This window comes from Manis pentadactyla, chromosome 3, assembly GCF_030020395.1.
Source record: "Manis pentadactyla isolate mManPen7 chromosome 3, mManPen7.hap1, whole genome shotgun sequence".
NCBI lineage: Eukaryota > Metazoa > Chordata > Mammalia > Pholidota > Manidae > Manis > Manis pentadactyla.
In genome coordinates this window covers 113,256,213-113,274,891 of record NC_080021.1, presented here as the reverse complement: position 1 = coordinate 113,274,891, position 18,679 = coordinate 113,256,213, and the positions used below count along the sequence as shown (strand labels likewise).

General features: G+C 39.6%; 2 protein-coding genes across 12 annotated transcripts in view; one reads left to right on the top strand and one right to left on the bottom strand.

Annotated features, from left to right (window-relative positions):
- The window catches only part of LOC118924087 (serine/threonine-protein kinase greatwall-like), a 41,659-nt gene extending 30,036 nt beyond the window's left edge, over positions 1–11,623 (bottom strand). For 6 of the 8 annotated variants that reach the window (XM_057498290.1, XM_057498292.1, XM_057498291.1 and 3 more), the window contains exons 1-2: positions 11,349–11,623; positions 8,907–9,044 (exon numbers count right to left, since the gene is read on the bottom strand). In XM_057498290.1, the coding sequence (XP_057354273.1) occupies positions 8,907–9,044; positions 11,349–11,534 (324 nt within the window). In that variant the 5' untranslated portion in view covers positions 11,535–11,623. Of the gene's footprint in view, positions 1–8,902; positions 9,045–11,348 lie in introns of those variants that run through there. The other 2 variants (XM_057498294.1, XM_057498295.1) reach the window with 2 other exon arrangements.
- A 52-nt stretch (positions 11,624–11,675) lies between these two features.
- Positions 11,676–18,679, top strand: part of YME1L1 (YME1 like 1 ATPase) — a 59,912-nt gene continuing 52,908 nt past the window's right edge. For 3 of the 4 annotated variants that reach the window (XM_057498298.1, XM_057498299.1, XM_036908587.2), the window contains exons 1-2: positions 12,561–12,716; positions 17,571–17,702. In XM_057498298.1, coding sequence (XP_057354281.1) covers positions 12,684–12,716; positions 17,571–17,702 — 165 coding nt within the window. In that variant the 5' untranslated portion in view covers positions 12,561–12,683. Of the gene's footprint in view, positions 11,781–12,560; positions 12,717–17,570; positions 17,703–18,679 lie in introns of those variants that run through there. The other variant, XM_036908592.2, reaches the window with a different exon arrangement.

Here is an 18,679-nt window from a genome sequence, read left to right as displayed (position 1 = left end):
TGTAAAATCGCTACTCACAAAGTCAGTCAAGGGATACACAAACAGTATAAAATATGACACCTAACATATAAAGAGCGGAGGGGGAAGAAAAGGAAGGGAGAGAAAAAAGAATAATCAGACTGTGTTTACAGTAGTGTAATAAATGAGTTATGGTAGACTGCTAGATAGTAAAGAAGCTGCCCTCGAACCTTTGGTAATCACAAATTCAAAGCCTGCAAAGGCAATAAGTACATATCTATTGATAATAATCCTAAATGTAAATGGACTGAATGCACCAATCAAAAGACACAGAGTTACAGAATGGATGAAAAAGCAAGACCATCTAACTGCAGCCTACAAGAGACTTACTTCAAACCGAAAGACATACATAGACTAAAAGTGAAGGGATGGAAAAGTTATGTCAAGCAAACAATAGGGAGAAAAAAGCAGGAGTTGCAGTACTTGTATCAGACAAAACAGATTTGAAAAGAAAGAAAGTAACACAAGACAATGAAGGACATTACATAATGATAAAGGGGTCAGTCCAACAAGAGGATAAACTATTATAAATATCTATGGACCCAACACAGCAGTGCCTACATATGTGAAACAAATACTAACAGAATTAAAGGGGGAAATAGAATGAAATGCATTCATTTTAGGAGACTTCAATACATCACTCCCTCAAAAGTACAGATAACCAAGACAGAAAATAAGTAAGGAAACAGAGGCACTGAACAATACATTAAAACACATGGACTTAACAGACATCTATAGAACACTCCATCCAAAAGCAGCAGGATACACATTCTTCTCAGGTTCACACGGATCATTTTCAAGAATAGATCATATACCACGCCATAAAACGAGCCTCAGCAAATTCAAAAAGACCAAAACTGTACCAACCAACTTCTCAGATAAAAAAGGTATGAAACTAGAAGTGAACTGTACAAAGAAAACAAAAAGGCTCACAAACACATGGAGGCTTAACAACATGCTCCTAATAATCAATGGATCAATGACCAAATTAAAACAGAGATCAAGCAATATATGGAAACAAATGACAACAGCAGCGCAATGCCACAACTCCTGTGGGATGCAGCTAAGGCAGTTCTAAGAGGAAAGTATACAGCAATCCAGGCCTATTTAAAATAGGAAGAACAATCCCAAATGAACAGTCTAAATTCACAATTATTGAAACTGGAAAAGAAGAACAAATGAGGCCCAAATTCATTAGAAAGAGGGAGATAATAATGATCAGAGAAGAAGCAAATAAAATTGAGAAGAATAAAACAACAGAAAAAAATTTTGAAATCAAGAGCTGGTCCTTTGAAAAATAAACAAACTAGATAAGCCCATAGCCAGACTTATGAAGAAAAAAAGAGAATCTACACACATAAACAGAATCAGAAATGACAAAGGAAAAATCATGACAGACACCACAGAAATAAAAAGAATTATTGGAGAATACTATGAAAAACTATATGCTAACAAACTGGATAACCTAGAAGAAATAGGCAACTTTCTAGAAAAATACAACCTACCAATAATGACCCAGGAAGAAACAGAAAATCTGAACAGACCAATTACCAGCAATGAAATTGAAACGGTAATCAAAAACTACTGGACCAGATGGCTTCTCCACTGAATTTTATCAGACATTTAGACAAGACATAACACACACTCTCCTTACAGTTTTCCAAAAAATACTAGAGGAGGGAATACTTCCAAACTCATTTTATGAAGCCAGCAACACTCTAATACCAAAACGAGGCAGAAGGCTCCGCACACACAAAAGACTACAGACCAATATCCCTAATGAACATAGATGCAAAAATACAAAACAAAATATTGGCAAGCCGAATTAAAAAATACATCGAAAGGATCAGACATCATGATCAGTGGGATTCATCCCATGGATGCGAGGATGGTAGAGTATTCAAGAATCTATAAACATCATACACTATATAAATAAAAAGATGGACAAAAATCACATGATCATCTCTATAGACATCAAAAAGCATTCAACAAAATTCAACACACATTCATGATAAAAACTCCCAACAACATGGGTATAGAGGGCAAGTACCTTAACATAAGAAAGGCCATATATGACAAACCCACAGCCAACATCATACTTAACAGTAAAAAGCTATCAGCTTTTCCTCTAAGACTGGGAACAAGACAAGGATGCCCAATCTCCCCGCTTCTATTCAACATAATAGTAGAGGTCCTAGCCCAGCAATCAGACAACACAAAGAAATAAAAGGCATCCAGATTGGTAAGGAAGAAGTTAAACTGTCCCTGTTTGCAGATGATATGATACTGTACATAAAAAACCTAAAAGAATCCACTCCAAAACCTGTAGAACTAACACTGGAATTCAGGAAAGTAGCAGGTTACAAAATTAATACGCAGACATTTGTTGCATTACTGTACAGTAATGATGAACTAGCAGAAAGAGAAATCAGGAAAACAATTCCATTTATAATTGCATCAGAAGAATAAAATACCTAGGAATAAACCTAACCAAGGAAGTGAAAGAGCTATACCCTGAAAACTACAAGACACTCTAAACAGAAATTAAAGAAGACACTAACAAATGGAAACTCATCCCATGCTCTTGGCTAGGAAGAATTAATATTGTCAAAATGGCCATCCTGCCCAAAGCAATCTACAGTTTCAATGCAATCCCGATCAAAATACCAACAGCATTCTTCAAAGAACTGGAACAAACAAAATTCATAAGGAACCACCTAAGACCCCGAATAGACAAAGCAATCCTGAGAAGGAAGAACAAAGTGGGGGAGATGTCGCTTCCCAACTTCAAGCTCTACTACAAAGCTACAGTAATCAAGACAATTTGGTGCTGGCACAAGAACAGACCCACAGACCAGTGCAACAGGATAGAACGTCCAGATATTAACCCAAATATATATGGTCAATTAATATACAATAAAGGAGCCATGGACATACAATGGGGAAATGAGAGCCTCTTCAACAGCTGGTGTTGGCAAAACTGGAGAGCTACATGTAAGAGAATAAAGAAACTGGATCATTGTCGAGCCAAGACCTGAATGTAAGTCATGAAACCATAAAACTCTTAGGAAATAACATAGGCAAAAATCTCTTGGACATAATCATGAGTGACTTCTTCATGAACATATCTCCCTGGGCAAGGGAAACAAAAGAAACATGAAGGAGTAGGACTCTATCAAGCTGAAAACCTTCTGTACAGCAAAGGACACCATCAATAAAACAAAAAGGCATCCAACAGTACGGGAGAATATATTAATAAATGACAGATTCGTTAAAGGGTTGACATCCAAAATATATAAAGAGCTCATGCACCTCAACAAACAAAAAGCAAATAATCCAATTAAAAAATGGGCAGAGGAGCTGAACAGACAGTTCTCCAAAGAAGAAATTCGGACGTCTGTCAGGCATATGAAAAGATGCTCCACATTGCTAGTCATCAGAGAAATGCAAATTAAAACCACAATGAGATATCACTTCACACCAGTAAGGATCGCCACCATCTAAAAGAGAAACAACAACAAATGTTGGCGAGGTTGTGGAGAAAGGGGAACCCTCCTACACTGCTGATGGGAATGTAAATTAGTTCAACCATTGTGGAACGCAGTATGGAGGTTCCTCAAAAAGCTCAAAATAGAAATACCATTTGACCCAGAAATTACACTTCTAGGAATTTACCCTAAGAATGCAGCAGCCCAGTTTGAAAAAGACAGATGCACCCCTACATTTATCACAGTACTATTTACAATAGCCAAGGAATGGAAGCAACCTAAGTGTCCATCAGTAGATGAATGGCTAAAGAAGATGTGGTAGGTATACACAATGGAATATTATTCAGCCATAAGAAGAAAACAAATCCTACCATTTGCAACAACACAGATGGAGCTAGAGGGTATTATGCTCAGGGAGATAAGCCAGGTGGAGAAAGACAAGTACCAAATGATTTCACTTATATGTGGAGTATAAGAACAAAGAAAAAACTGAAGGAACAATACAGCAGCAGAAACACAGAACCCAAGAATGGACTAACAGTTACCAAAGGGAAAGGGACTGGGCAGAATGGGTGGGAAGGTAGGGATAAGGGGGGTGGAAAAGAAAGGGGGCACTACGATTAGCATTATAATGTGGGGGGAGGTATGGGGAGGGGTGTGCAACACAGTGAAGACAAGTAGTGACTCTACAGCATCTTACTACGCTGATGGACAGTGACTATAATGGGGTTTGTGGGGGGTACTTGGTGAAGGGGGGAGCCTAGTAAACATAATCTTCCTCATGTAATTGTAGATTAATGATACCAAAATAAAAAAGAAAATAGAGTTTGAGTGAAGTGAAAAAAAAAAACAATCCAAAAGGATCCACTTGAAAACTCTTACAACTAACATCTGAATTCAGCAAAGTTGTGGGTTACAAAATTAATATGCAGACATCTGTTGCATTACTATACACTAATGATGAATTGGCAGAAAGAGAAATCAGGAAAACCATTCCATTCCATTCACAATTGCATCAAAAGAATGAAATACCTACGAATAAACCTAACCAAGGAAGTGAAAACTGCAAGACACTCTGAAGAGAAATTAAAGAGGACTGTAATCAATGGAAGTTCATCCCATGCTCTTGGGTAGGAAGAATTACTATTGTCAAAATGGCCATCCCGCCTAAAGCAATCTACAGATTCAATGCAATCCCTATCAAAATACTGACAGCATTCTTCAATGAACTAGGGCAAATAGTTCTAACATTCATATGGAATGACAAAAGACCCCAAATACCAAAGAATCCTGAGAAGGAAGAATAAAGCAGGGGGAATTATGCTCCCTGACTAAGTTCTACTACAAAGCCACAGTAATCAAGACAATTTGGTACTGGCACAAGAACAGACTCATAGACCAGTGGGACAGGATAGAGAGCCCAGATACAAATCCAGACATATATGGTCAATTAATACATGATAGAGGAGCCATGAATATACACTGGGGAAATGACAGCCTCTTCAACAACTGGTGCTGGCAAAACTGGACAGTTACACGGAACAGAATGAAACTGGATTACTGTCTAAATACAGACACAAAAGTAAACTCGAAATAGATTAAAGACCTGAATATAAGTCATGAAACCATAAAACTCTTGGAAGAAAACATAGGGAAACCTCTCTTGAATGTAAACATGGGCAACATTTTCATGAACATATCTTCCTGGAAAAGGGAAACAAAAGCAAAAATGAAGAAGTGGGAATATATCAAACTAAAAAGCTGCTGTACCACAAAGGGCACCATCAGTAGAACAAAAGGGCATCCTACAGTATGGGAGAATATATTTGTAAATCACATATCTGACAAGGGGTTAACATCCAAAATATATAAAGAGCTCATGCACCTCAACACCCAAAAAGCAAATAACCTGATTAAAAAATGGGCAGAGGTTCTGAAGAGACAGTTCTCCAAAGAAGAAGTTCAGATGGCCAACAGGCACATGAAAAAGATGCTATTCATCAGAGAAATGCAAATTAAAACCACAGTGACATATCACCTTACACCAGTTAGGATGGCCAACATCTAAAAGACAAAAGACAACATCTAAAAAACAACAAATGCTGGCAAGGATGTGGAGGAAGGGGAACTCTCCTACACTGCTGGTGGGAATGTACATTAGTTCAACCATTGTGGAAAGCAGTATGGAGGTTCCTCAAAAACTCAAAATAGAAATACCATTTGACCCAGGAATTCCACTCCTAGGAATTTACCCTAAGAAAACAGGATCACAGATTCAAAAAGACATATGCACCCCTATGTTTATTGCAGCACTATTTACAATAGCCAAGATACGGAAGCAACCAAAATGTTCATCAGTAGATGAATGGATAAAGAAGATGTGGTATATATACACAATGGAGTATTATTCAGCCGTAAGAGGTAAAGAAATCCTACCATTTGCAACCACATGGATGGAGCTAGAGGATATTGTGCTCAGTGAAACAAGCCAGTTGGAGAAAGTCAAGTAACAAATGATTTCACTCTTCTGTGGGGTAGAACAAAAAAGCAAAACCTGAAGAAACAAAACAGCAGCAGACTCACGAACCCAAGAATGGACTAACAGTTACCAAAGGGAAAGGGACTAGGGTGGGTGGGTGGGGAGGAATGGACAAGGGAATTAAGGGGAACTATGATTAGCACACATAATGTAACGGGGCACGGGGAGACACTGTAGCACAGAGAGGACAAGTAGTGACTCTATAGCATCTTACTATGCTGATGGTCAGTGACTGTAATGGGATTTGTGGTTGCAACTTGATAATATGGGTGAATGTAGTAACCACAATGTTGCTCATGTGATTATATATCAATGATACCTTAACAAAAAAAATTATTGCTAAGTAATTCAAGAATATTGTTGAAGAGGTCATGCCCTGTCAACGACTGAATTCTTCAGCACATATCTCCTAATAAGGATATTCTTGCATAACTACAGTGTAATAAAATTCAAGGAAGTTAATGCAAATGTTACTTAATGTAAAGTCCATATTCAAATTTCTGATTATCTCAATTTTGCCTCTGATAGCATCTTTCCCCATTTCCTATGCTCAAACCAGGATCATACATCATATTTAGTTGTCCTGTCTCTTTAGTCTCCTTTAATCCAGAACAGGTTTTCACTATTTTTTAGGGTGTGGTGGAGGGAAGTCTTTCATGATCTCTGATTATTTCCTCATGAGTCATGCTACACATGTTTGGCATATGCAATGTCGAGTCTTTACTGATTCACACCAGATGAGACACCTAAAGTTAGCGTGTTCTATTACTGTTTATGTTAACTTTGACCACTGACTTAAGGTGGTGCTATCAAATTTCTCCACTGAAGAAGCACTGTACAGAAACTGGGCCAGTTTGCCAACCAGTGGCTTAAAAGAGAGAAAGTCAATTATTCTTACAGTATTTGGTTTTCATCTTCTTAATGCTACTACATATATATATGTTTTTTGGACTTGTTCAAGACAGTTTATCATGCTAAAAAGTAAACCCCCATCTCATGCTTTCTCAGAACCTTGGGGTTTCCTGAAGGGCTGTCTTTAGTCTTGCTCTGAGGGTGATTTCTAATACAAATTTGTATCTTTACTCCAAATTCTTCTCCCCAGCATCACCAGGTCTTATTCCCCACAGAGAAGGTCATTACAACCATGCACTGCAATTCATGGTAATGTATTCACTGGAGTAACTCCAAATAGTAAAAAACAAAAAACAAAAAACAACCAACTCAACAATGGGGCATTCACTAAAAAAATTATGGAATTCATAAATAAATCCATGGAATTCCATACAGTCATTAAAAAAGATGAGGTCATCACTAAGAGGAAAAAATAAGTAGAAGAATAGATTTACAATATGATCACATTTAACGTGCATTCATTTAAACAACTGTGGTTTGTAAAAAGCTTAATTTTATCTTGAATTAGTCCTAATGCAAAAAAGGGGCTCACCACTGTCTTAAACAAACTTTTCCTCTCCAAAGTTTTCTGTTCTTCCCATTAAATCTTTGCAACCACATTTAACATCGGTCTAAATATATTCACAGATTTACTGAAAGATTAGGAATGGATTTAATCAGGTACCAAGGGAGTTTTAGATCAGACTCTTTATGGCCTATCCTGAATTTTCAGGTCTTTAGCTTAAAGCTGGATATCATGTTCTTTCACATCAGAGTTCTGCTCAGTCTCAAGTCAGTATAGCATAAAGTTGCAGTGTGGCACGATTATGTTCCAGGGTCACAGACAGCTTGAGCATATCAAGGATAAGGATTTCCACTCTTAAAGGCAATCAAATTATGAAAGGAATGAGCCTTCTGCTAATAAACACATATATCCCATGTCTAAATTCTATATTTTAAAGGCCTATTCATTCATAGAAAACCATTTGTACATACTAGACAGAAGCTACTGGAGTTACCAAACATTTAATCCATAGACCTTCTCTGAAGTCAGAACTTCGAGAATCTGTAGTCAAAATGACGTTGCCTCTTGCTGTCCCCCTCAAATTCCTCACTAGAATTAATACTGAGCTGTTGCTTTAAATGAAAAGCAAGAACTCGTAAAATCCACACACCCAAAACTTACCACTTCCTAGTAGATTTCCTTATTATATACCAAACTTTTATACAGTGTATGTTGAGTATATGTCCTGTGCCTACAAAATATTCTGGCACTATGTTTAGGCACTGTTCCACATGCTTCAAAATAACCTTCAAGGTAAGGTAGGGACTGTCATTATCTCCATTTTGCAGGCGTGGAAACTGAGGTATGGCAGTTAATTTTATGCATCAGTTCGGCTAATCCACGGTACCTAGACATTTGGTGAAACACCAATCTAAATGCTGTTACGAAGGTATTTAAATCAGTAGACTGAGTAAAAGCTGATTTTTCTTTCCATAATGTGGGTGGGCCTCATCCATTCAGTTGAAGGCCTTACAAGATCAAGGTGTTGTCCTAGTCTTTACCTCCCTTCCACTGCTGCTCCCCCACCCCAACACACACACAAGAGGGAATTTCTGTCTCTATACTGCTTTTGGACTTAAGCTGCAACATCAGCTCTTCCCTAGGTCTATAGCCAGTCTGCCTACTCTTTAGTTTTTCGACTTGATAGGCCCCACAAGCACACAGGGCAATTCCTTAAAATAAATCCCCCTCTCCACACATACACAGACACCCTATTAGTTCTTTTACCCTGGAAAACCCTGGCAAATAGAACAGGTGCGGTAACCTGGTAACTTGGCCAAGGTCCTAAAGCTAGTAAGTTAGGAGTTGGGATCCAAACCTAGGTACTCTGAACCCAGACACTATCTTAAGTTAATGAGTTCAGTGATTAAAGGATGAAGAAAGAAATGTAAAATTACTTACTCACCAAGTAGACGTTGTTTGCTGACTGCAGTGAGTAGTACAAATGGACAATGAAAGGACTTTTGCTTAGTGCCAGTGCATCCCTCTCAGCTTGTACCTGATGAGTCATATTTTTGTTGATCATGTCTGCTTTTTTGACAACCTATAGTAGATAACACGACAACAGACACATTCACTTTATTTTTTATTATAAGGTGTTACCAGGTTTCAAAGATGCCTTCATGAAAACAACCAGAGAGAGAAAGCAGATATCATTTGGATCTCACATTGTCATCAGGAAACTCTGCCCGAAAAAAAAAAACTTTCCTCAACATAGAAGTGCTTATCTTGGTATCAAGCAGCAAAAGTATCGCTTTCCTTTTGAGAAGGAAAAAGAAGTAAACAAATTCCCGACTGCCCTACATATTAGGAGAAGATTCTGTTCTGCTGTTCTTCTAACAAAGCCAAAAGATAGTAATATTCCTAATAAGCCCCCAGATAGTCAGGAATCTAGGCACAGAGAAACAGTAGCTAGTAAGATTTTTTTCCCCTTCTTATTCCTTGATGGATGGGAATAGAATCAGAAAGAGGAAGAATGTAGAAAGTTTCTCTTGCCTAGGGAAAAAAAATCTTGAGAATGACTCGAACTCCTGAAATTTAAGTCTCAAATGCTGTCCTACAGAAAATAACTAACTACTCTTTCAGGTTTCAAGGCAATTGGTACAGAAGCAAAAGTATAATCTACATTGAAATTGGAGCACTAAAGTGATTCATCAGTACCAATGAGATCAATTCTCAGGACAATTACCAAAAAAAGGGCATATTCCTTCTAAAGATCCATTAGAGTATTACCAGCATATACATAAGCTCAGAAACAAAATAATACACATCATGCAGAGACTAGCCAATTGGCCTGGATATGGGAAAGATACAGTGGAAATTCAAAGCCAGAACTTGGTGTGTAACTGCTTTTCTAAGGCATTTGAACGTTAGCTTGTACGTAACAGCCTAAGGAATATATGAAAAAATAAAAGTGATTTCAGTTAGGGGCCTATTATAGAGTAGGTATGGAACTAAGGGCCTGATGAGCCTCAAAAACAGCATGTTAAGAAAGGCCAGATGCAAAAGACCAAGGTGTTAGGTGTAACAGATAGAAGCAGCTTGGGTTCTCTGCCTTCATACTGTATTTGCCTCCTGCTTTTAACCTCTGGGCTAAAAGAAAATGAAGGAAAAGGAACAGGCTTCTGAGCAGCCCTGCAGCCCTGCAGGTAGGCTTGTTCATCATCAAAAGCAATTTTGCTTACGGTTTGAGATTTCTGCAAACAGTGACTTACTCGAATCTTGCCTCGCCCTAGGAGATGGGGACCTGGGCAGACTTGGGATGGAAGGGGTAATATGAATAAAGGGCAGAATGGACAGGACTAGTTGAGAGACAGGCTGTACAAATCAAGTAAAGTTAAAATGACTCAATTTTCGGCTGAATGGCAGAGATGATGGTGGTGGTATAAATGGAAAGAGGGAATACAGGAGTCAGAGTGGTTTGGTGGAGAGGATTGTTCAGTTTGGAAACTGTTCCAGTACAATTTCCAGGTGCCTGGTAGCTAGTCCCAGAGCAGTGTCCACAGGAGGCTGAAACTGCATCTGCACTCAGACTGCTGCTTTCTTCCCATCATCCGATCAAATCAGTGCTGAAACGTGAGTAATCTGAAACTATGGGAGTGGATGGGCACCAAGGTGGCCAGAACAGCTTCAAAACACTGAAAGCTTTTGAATGCATTCGGAATGATATATACACTGCTGCAAGGATAAAGGAATGATTTAGGACATCTTTCAGCTTAAATCTTTAAAAGTACAGTCTAGGTTTATAATGAAAGGGTTGAAGAGAATAAATGGGGTTCTATTAATATAGAAAGTAATCTATGTCACAGCATAGTTAATAATATGGTATTATTTGAAAGTTGTTAGGATCTTAGAAGTTCTCAGCAAGAAAAAACAATTTGTGTCCTGAGGGACGTTAACTAGAGGGACTGTGATCATTTCCCCATATGTACAAATACTGAATCATTATAGTGTACACCTGAAACTCAGTATGTTCTACGTTAATTATATCTCAATAACAAAAGAAATTAACCTATGTCGAACAGATAGAATTAAAATGCAATTTGGAAATAACTGTTCCAAATTTAATCCGGGTAAAGGCCAAATCAATAAAAGGGGTTCCTAAGTGCTAGTGTCTCCTAAGTGTTTCGGCGCAAAGAGAAGGGCGGCGCAGAGGGCAGACACCCGTATTGCCCGCCCTGAGGTTACCCCAAGCGAGAGGTCAGCTCCAGGGCTCTGGAGGCTTTGGCAAGCCAAGGGACCTCAGTCTCACCGCTCCAGCGGACCTGGGGCCCGCCCAATTCAGGGGGCGGGAAGGAGGGCCGCTGGGCCGGACACTCCCTTTCTTCTTCACACCTTGACTTCTTACCTTCACCGCATACAACTTGCCGCCTTTTTGCCCGAGATACACCTTCCCGAAGGCGCCCCGGCTAATGGGCTTCACTATGTTGAATTCCTCAATGGAGGGAGGTCTCGGCACCGGGACCCTCTGCACGCAATCCCCTGTCGCCGCGCCTCCCCCGCTCTCCGTCTCTCTCCCTGCGGTGGGCTCCATCGCAGTGAAGCCCAACGCGGACCACGCAGCCGCCGCCCAGGCCCCCTAGCCGAACCGAAATTTCAGCCAACAGCGTTCAAAGGGAGGCTCCGCCCACACCGTCCGCCGACTGGACGTTTCCGCTCTGCGTCTCTCGCCGCGCCCCGCCCAGCGCAGCACCGCCCGTCACCTCCCCTTCGTAGACGCCGGAGTACCCAGTGTGCCCAAGGCCGTGGAGACTCCCGGAACGGCCGTAGCCTCTTCCAGGTCAGTGACCAAGGCCCTCTGGCTTCAATGATAAAGAGGAGAGAGGCACAACAAAAGGGTCCAGTGGGGACCCGAATCTGAATCGTGGGACTTAAAGGATTTCACTAGAGCTCCCAACGAGGCTGGAGGGACCCTGCCCTCGTTGCCCCTCAACGTTTTTTAAAACTGCGCGACCTCCTATCCGCCCCCTCCCGAAATGTAAAGGAGTTGGGTCTGAGTACAGCGATGACGAGCAGAAATCAGAGAATGTGGAGAAACTGGATCAACAGGAAGCGGGTCTTACAAGGCTGGCCTTGTAATCTGGCATTTTAACAGGATGTAAGTTGCCTAACTAAAAACAGGACAAATGGGAAGAGCTTTGGATTTATTGTGGGGAAGGTAAAGTGCACTAAATTGTAGCAAAAGGGGTATCACAGGTTCAAGACCCAGTCCGAACAGAATACCCTGAAAAACTTGCTAAGGAAATTGTAGAAAGATTCCACAGAGCCGATACAGTTCTTAAGAAAAAGAAAACTGCAGCCAGAGAGGTTTGGGGACCCAGCACTTGTATTATTCAACGTACAGGTCCACTACTTCGGGGGTGGGGTGCAGCGAACCGGAGCAGCCCAGGGCGAAAGGCCAGCTCCCTGAGGTGGAACCTTGGGGCAAGCCCCGAGCGGCGGCGGGGCGGAGTGGGGCACGGAGGCAGCGGAAACGGCGGCGGGGGCGCTCCCTTGCCCCGGAAGTACTGTTGCGTTACAGTCTTGCCTTCCGGGGCAGATTGTAAATCGTAGCTTCCCTAGGAAGGGAGGCCATTTTCCCTTCCCCGGAAGAGAGAGGGTCGGGGAGGGAGAAAAAGGAGTGGAAAAACGGCTCAGCTCCTCTCCGCTAACCCGCGGTGAGGTCGCTGAGAGCCCTGAGGAGATGTTTTCCCTTTCGAGCACGGTGCAGCCCCAGGTGAGTCCGGCATCTGGTTCTCTTTTTTCTCCTCCGCAGCCCGCAGCTGCCTGCCGTTTGTGTCTTGTGGACGCAGTTTCTCGTTAAGGGATGGTTGGAGGGAAGTGGTTAACCCAAAGCGAGTCTTGGGGTTGAGACGGGATCAGGGACAACGAGAGAGTAAAGGGCTGATGGTGAAGCAGAGGCATGATATGCGTGTGATGGAGACCTTGGCCTATCGAATTGGTTGTGGAGTTTTTGCTAGAGAATCCATCAGGCACTGTTCAGTACCAGACCTTCTGGGGTGGAGGAAACATCTTTGCCCTATATGTAAAGGAAGCAAGTAATGTACCCTTTCTGTCTTGAAGGCCTCTGCAGAGACTTTGGTATTCACAACCTTTCTTTTCCTTTAAGTGGGATTTAACCCAAGCATGCTATAATTACTTGAGCAATCTTTCACGAGAGCTTTAAAAAGTACTAGAAATGACACATATTTGCAATTTATTGACTGCTTGCAGTTGAAATTTTGAATCGGCCTGCTTTCCATCTTTTTTTAAAGCAAAAGAGAGCAGAGAAAAATGAATCCAAAAATTTGTAATTAGCGTTTTTCAGGAGTAATCACTTGTGACAGTGTTTTGTTCTTGGTTTAGTTAAAAATCTTTCTTGATGGTAACATTTTGATAGCTTTTTTTTTTTGAGAGCTCTGTTTCACCAATGGATGTTCCTTTTTTTTAAACATTCAGGTTTTAAAATAAATTTTATGACATTTTTGTCTCTTGGTTTTCATGTAACTATGTTCCTTTGTGTAACTCTCACTCCCTTGGTTTTTGTTCTGTTTTTTGTTTATACTGGCTGGATAATTAAAAAAATGAAGTGATTATTTATTGGGCATGAGCAATGTGCCGGGTGAACAGAACAAATGTGGATAGAATCTTAGTGATGATATAAAGTAAAAGATGTGTAGTAGCCATATGAACAGTGAATGGAAGTGAACAGGTATCCCAGGTAGATGGAAGGATATTTGAGATAGGGAAGAGCTTAACAGATTGAGGGAACAAAGAAATAAGGCCAGTGCAGCTACACGGGGTAATTAAATGGCTCAATGACAGAAATAAGGTTGGAGAGAAGCCTTGACACAGATCACACAGGGAGTTGTATTAAGGGACTTTGGATTACACTTTAAGTGTGTTGGGAACCATTGAATGCTTTTAATCATGGAGTGATATAATTTTTTATTAAGGTATTACTGATATACACGCTTATGAAGGTTTCACATGAAAAGCAATGTGGTTACTACATTCATCCATATTATCCAGTCGTTCCCCCCCCCACCCCCATACCCCATTGCAGTCACTATCCATAGGTTTAGTAAGATGCCACAGAGTCACTACTTGTCTTCTTTGTGCTACACTGGAGTGACGTAATTTTTAGTGTAACATTTTTAATAGCTCAGTATGGCTTCTTGCTACATGGAGAATGTGGAAGAGCAAGAGTAGAAGCATCTCCCATTAAGGATGCTACTGCAGTGTTGCTGGAAAGGGATCATGCACTACTGAAGTGATGCAGTGAATATGGAAATAAGGAATGAGATGTATTTTGAGAAGAGAATAGAATTTCATGGGAAGAGGGCTAATGGAAAGAGGTGTTTCTGGTTTAATCAGCTGGATGCATGAAAGCGTTATTTACCAAGATAACAATGTCTGGAGGTGTCCTACCAATGGTTTGAGAAAGAAGTGTGACTTGGCATGTTGAATGCAGTATTAAACTTTTTGAAATTGAATTTCAATAGCTTTATATCAAGAAGACCTGATTTTAAGAGAATTTATCATCTGCTGGATGGAGAGTTACTTTTATGAGATGTTAGTAGAGATGGTGAAGGGATCTTACAGACTACAGGCAGTCTTAACTGGGCTCTCATATATATCAGAGGAACCTTATGCATTTTTCTATTACAATTTTTTAATTAAGATATTATTGATATAACCTCTTATTAAGGTTTCACATGAAAAACAATGTGGTTACTACATTCACGCATATTATCGAGTCCCTCCCCTATACCCCATTGCAGTCACTGTCCATCAGTGTAGTAAGATGCCACAGAATCACTACTTGTCTTCTCTGTGCTACACTGTCTTCCCCATGTCGCCCCGACACCACCTGTACTAATCATAATACCTCTCAATCCCCTTCTCCCTCCCCTTTGGTAACTGTTAGTCCCTTCTTTGAGTTTGTGAGTCTGCTGGTGTTTTGTTCCCTTTAGTTTTGCTTTGTGGTTATACTCCACGACCCTTATGCATTTTAAGGTGTGTAAGATGGTAAACACATTTAGAAGTGTTGCTTGGTTGTTTAATTGGTTGAGTACACTTGACTTTAAATTGTAAAATTAGGAAAGGCACAGAAGGTGAAGTTGTTCACTGAGAAGTGATCAAACCATCTCTTACATATGTCTAATTAAAATAAAATTTTAAAATAAAACTTTTCAAAGAAATAGAAAATGTCTTAAAATAACTTGATTACTGTATAAGAGCTAATTATTTCTGACTCTAAAAATAATACATGCTCATTACCAAAAATGATGAAAAGAAAAATATAATTAAGAAAATAAAGGTAACTCATAATCTCATTACTCAGAGATCCCATTTTAAAATTCTTAAATGCTTTTTATCTGTGCAGAAATATGCATGTGCATACTTGGCAAAAAGATATTATGGTTTTACAGTCTACTTTTTTTCATTAACACCATACTGTGAATTTACTTATTTATCAGTAACAATAGGATGAAAGTTTTTAACTGGGGCCTGAAGTCAGATTATCTGGCTGGAATTCTTGCTCCTGTGTTTATTTACCTGCTGAGTGACTTTAAACATGCCACTGAACCTATCTAAATTCTTGCTGTCTTTATCAGTTAATTAGGAAGTATCATAGTAGCTAATGTTTATGGCAATAGTGTAAGTCAAAACACGTAATTAAAACTGTGGCTTCTAGTAAGAACCCATTTAATATATTCATCTATTCCAATGTATGTAGCCTCTACGGTGTGCATTGTTGCACTGGGATATAGCGTTGAATAAAGTAGAGAAAAACAGAATGTATGTAAATTATGTGAATATGATATAAAACATTTTACATTAAATAATTATATAAAGTGAAATGGAGAAACAAACTCACTTGACACATGGAACTTACATCCTAGAGGAAGAGTGCGGTATAATAAAAAATAAATATTTAGTCTTTGTTCCCAGTTCTTGTCTGAGCTCTTAAAACCCTTGGAATTTCCTGTGTGATGGGACTGTCTTGTTATTGTTAAAGAGACTCTTTGGGTCACACCTGGATTTATGCCAGATGAGGTGATACAGGGTGGGGTGCTTAGAAAGCATAGCCTCAGGGCTTCAGGTGGTCACCAAAAGGTCTAGTGTGTTTAGAAGTTGGAAACTCTGAGCCCCAAACTCCTAGCGTCTGGGAGAGGAGGGCTGGCCTGGAGGCTGAGCTCTGTAAAAACTCTTGAACAAGTTGATTCGAGGCAAAGATTCTCTGTGCAAGAGGGCGGTACACATGACCCTTCCTGACCTCACCCAGTGTACCTCCTCACCTGGCTCTTAATTTCTGTCTTTCATAATACACGGATAAATGTAGGTATTTTCCTTAGTTCTGTGAGCTGTTCTAGCAAATTATGGAACCTGCAGAAGGGGCTGTGGGAATCCTTGATTTATAGCTGGTAGAAGTATGGGTGGCCTGGGACTTGTGACTGGCATCTGAAATGGGAGCAGTCGTGTGGGACGGAGCCCTTACCTGTGGGGTCTGCACTAACACTGGGTGATTAGTGTCAGAATTGCATTGAATTCAGGAGTCCAGCATTTGTTGGTTGGTGTCAGAGAATAGGTTGAGACAGATAATAAATAATGTATAGATAAATAAGTAAATATATAAATGTGTTAGATAGTAAAAGTGTCAAGAAGAAAAAATAGAGCAGAGAGGATAAGGAATATTTGCAGGGGAGGGCTGTTGAAACTTGCAGTAGGTTGACTAGTGAAAAGGCTTGCAAAAAGATGACTTCTGAGTTAAGAATTGAGGCAGTGTGAGAGCAAGCTGTGTCATTAACTGGACAAGAGGGAATAAATAGCCAAGCAGAGTCCTTGAGGTGAAGGTCTGCCGGGCGTGTTCCAGGAACAGCAAGGAAGCCAGTGTGGCTAGAGCAGAGAGAATGAGGGAAACGTGGTAGTGGGTAAATTTGGACAGGTAATAAAAGAGCTGTGAAGGCTTTCTATGTCACAGATCTTTGGCTTTTATTGTAAATGAGAAGGAAAGCCATTGGAGGGTTTTGAGCAAAGGAGGATGACATCTGGCTTTGGTTTTAATACAGCAGATTCAGGGAGAGGAGTTACAAGGCTATTGCAAAAATCCACGTATAAATAATGGTGACCAGCATAGTGCGGTAGGAAAGTCGGTGAGCATAAAATTCTCTTTATATTCATACTTTAAAAAAGAAGTCTGAAATACTTCATTTTGTTGTTTATTTAGCCACTCCTCTAATTTCTAGCTTTCCACTAATTTTAAGTATCTTGATGAAGATTGTGATCTATGTATACTCAAGCATTTATGAGATCATTTTAAAAAATTCCTAGAAATTAGACTCCTGGGGCAGTAAAATGCATGTATTTCTAATACTTTTGATGCACATGGCCAGAACACAAACCTGAAAGATTAACAGTTTTCTTCCTACTGTCAATGAATCAGAATACCTATTTACAAACTTTAATACTTGGTTTTGATATACAGTGTATCTTTAACTTAAATCCCAAATCCTGACATTAGAAATATATATTTTTTCATTTTATTTTAAAAAAACAACACCTAATTTCAACTTTTATCTTTTAGGTTACAGTTCCCTTGAGTCATCTCATCAGTGCCTTCCATTCACCAAAAAACACCTCTGTTTCTGTGGGTGCATCAGTTTCTCAAAAGCAGCATGGAGATGTAGCTCCTGACCATGAGGCTCCCAGCAGTGAGGTAATGGTATTTATCAGGGGTGTGGGAGCAAGCCTTTTTGATTTGTTAGCACATGGCAAATATGTTTGCAGTTTCTTTGGTTAGGTTATTTGTAACAAAGTGTTTGATGTCTTTTATGATGAAAGATGTCTCATTTTGGCTTTTTTTACATAATTGAAGTTACTTTGTTTTATTCTTTAATATTTAATTTGTAAAAAAATTTCATATGGCACATTTATTTGGTATTTACTTTCTAGGTCACAACATGTGTGATGTCATTTACATATTCTTTTGTGTTGCTCCAACAGTAGCAGTTAACTGATCATACTTTTATTGCAAGTTTCAGGGGAGATAGAAAAATAGTAAGAAGTTATCTTCTGTTGCTTTAAAGGAGCTGATTCATTAGTATAATTGAACAATTAGAATATAAGTACCTGAAAATGAAATGTATGAGCTATGCAAGTATACTATCACTCTTGAGGGGATTATAAAATCAGTGTTGCCTAGGACATAGGGAATTCCCAACCTAGGAACCTTTTGTTTATAAGGCTCACTTATACGATAGTTGCTTTTCAACTTTTCCTCAGCATTTGACCTTACTGAGCAGCTATTATTTTCAAAATATCTACTTCCCTGAAGTGAGTGATGTTACACTGATGCTTCTTAAAATTTTCTTTCTGTTTTGCTGGATTTTTTTTCATCGCCGACCCCTTAAATATTGGGTGCGCTGTATGTTTATCTAATTGTCATTGTGCACCTTCTCCCAGGGCATGTTACCCATTTTCATGTCTTCACTTAACATCTGTAGTACATGTTGATGAAATTCCATCTACATCTCCAACCCTAAAGTCTCTAAAATTTTAACATAACTTATTTAGTGACTTATAAAAATACCCCTCTGGAGAGATACCAAAGACCTCAAAATTAGGATGTCCAAAACTGAGCTACTCCCCCATGTTCCAGTGTTTGAGATCCTACAGTGGTTTCAGCACCTCTTC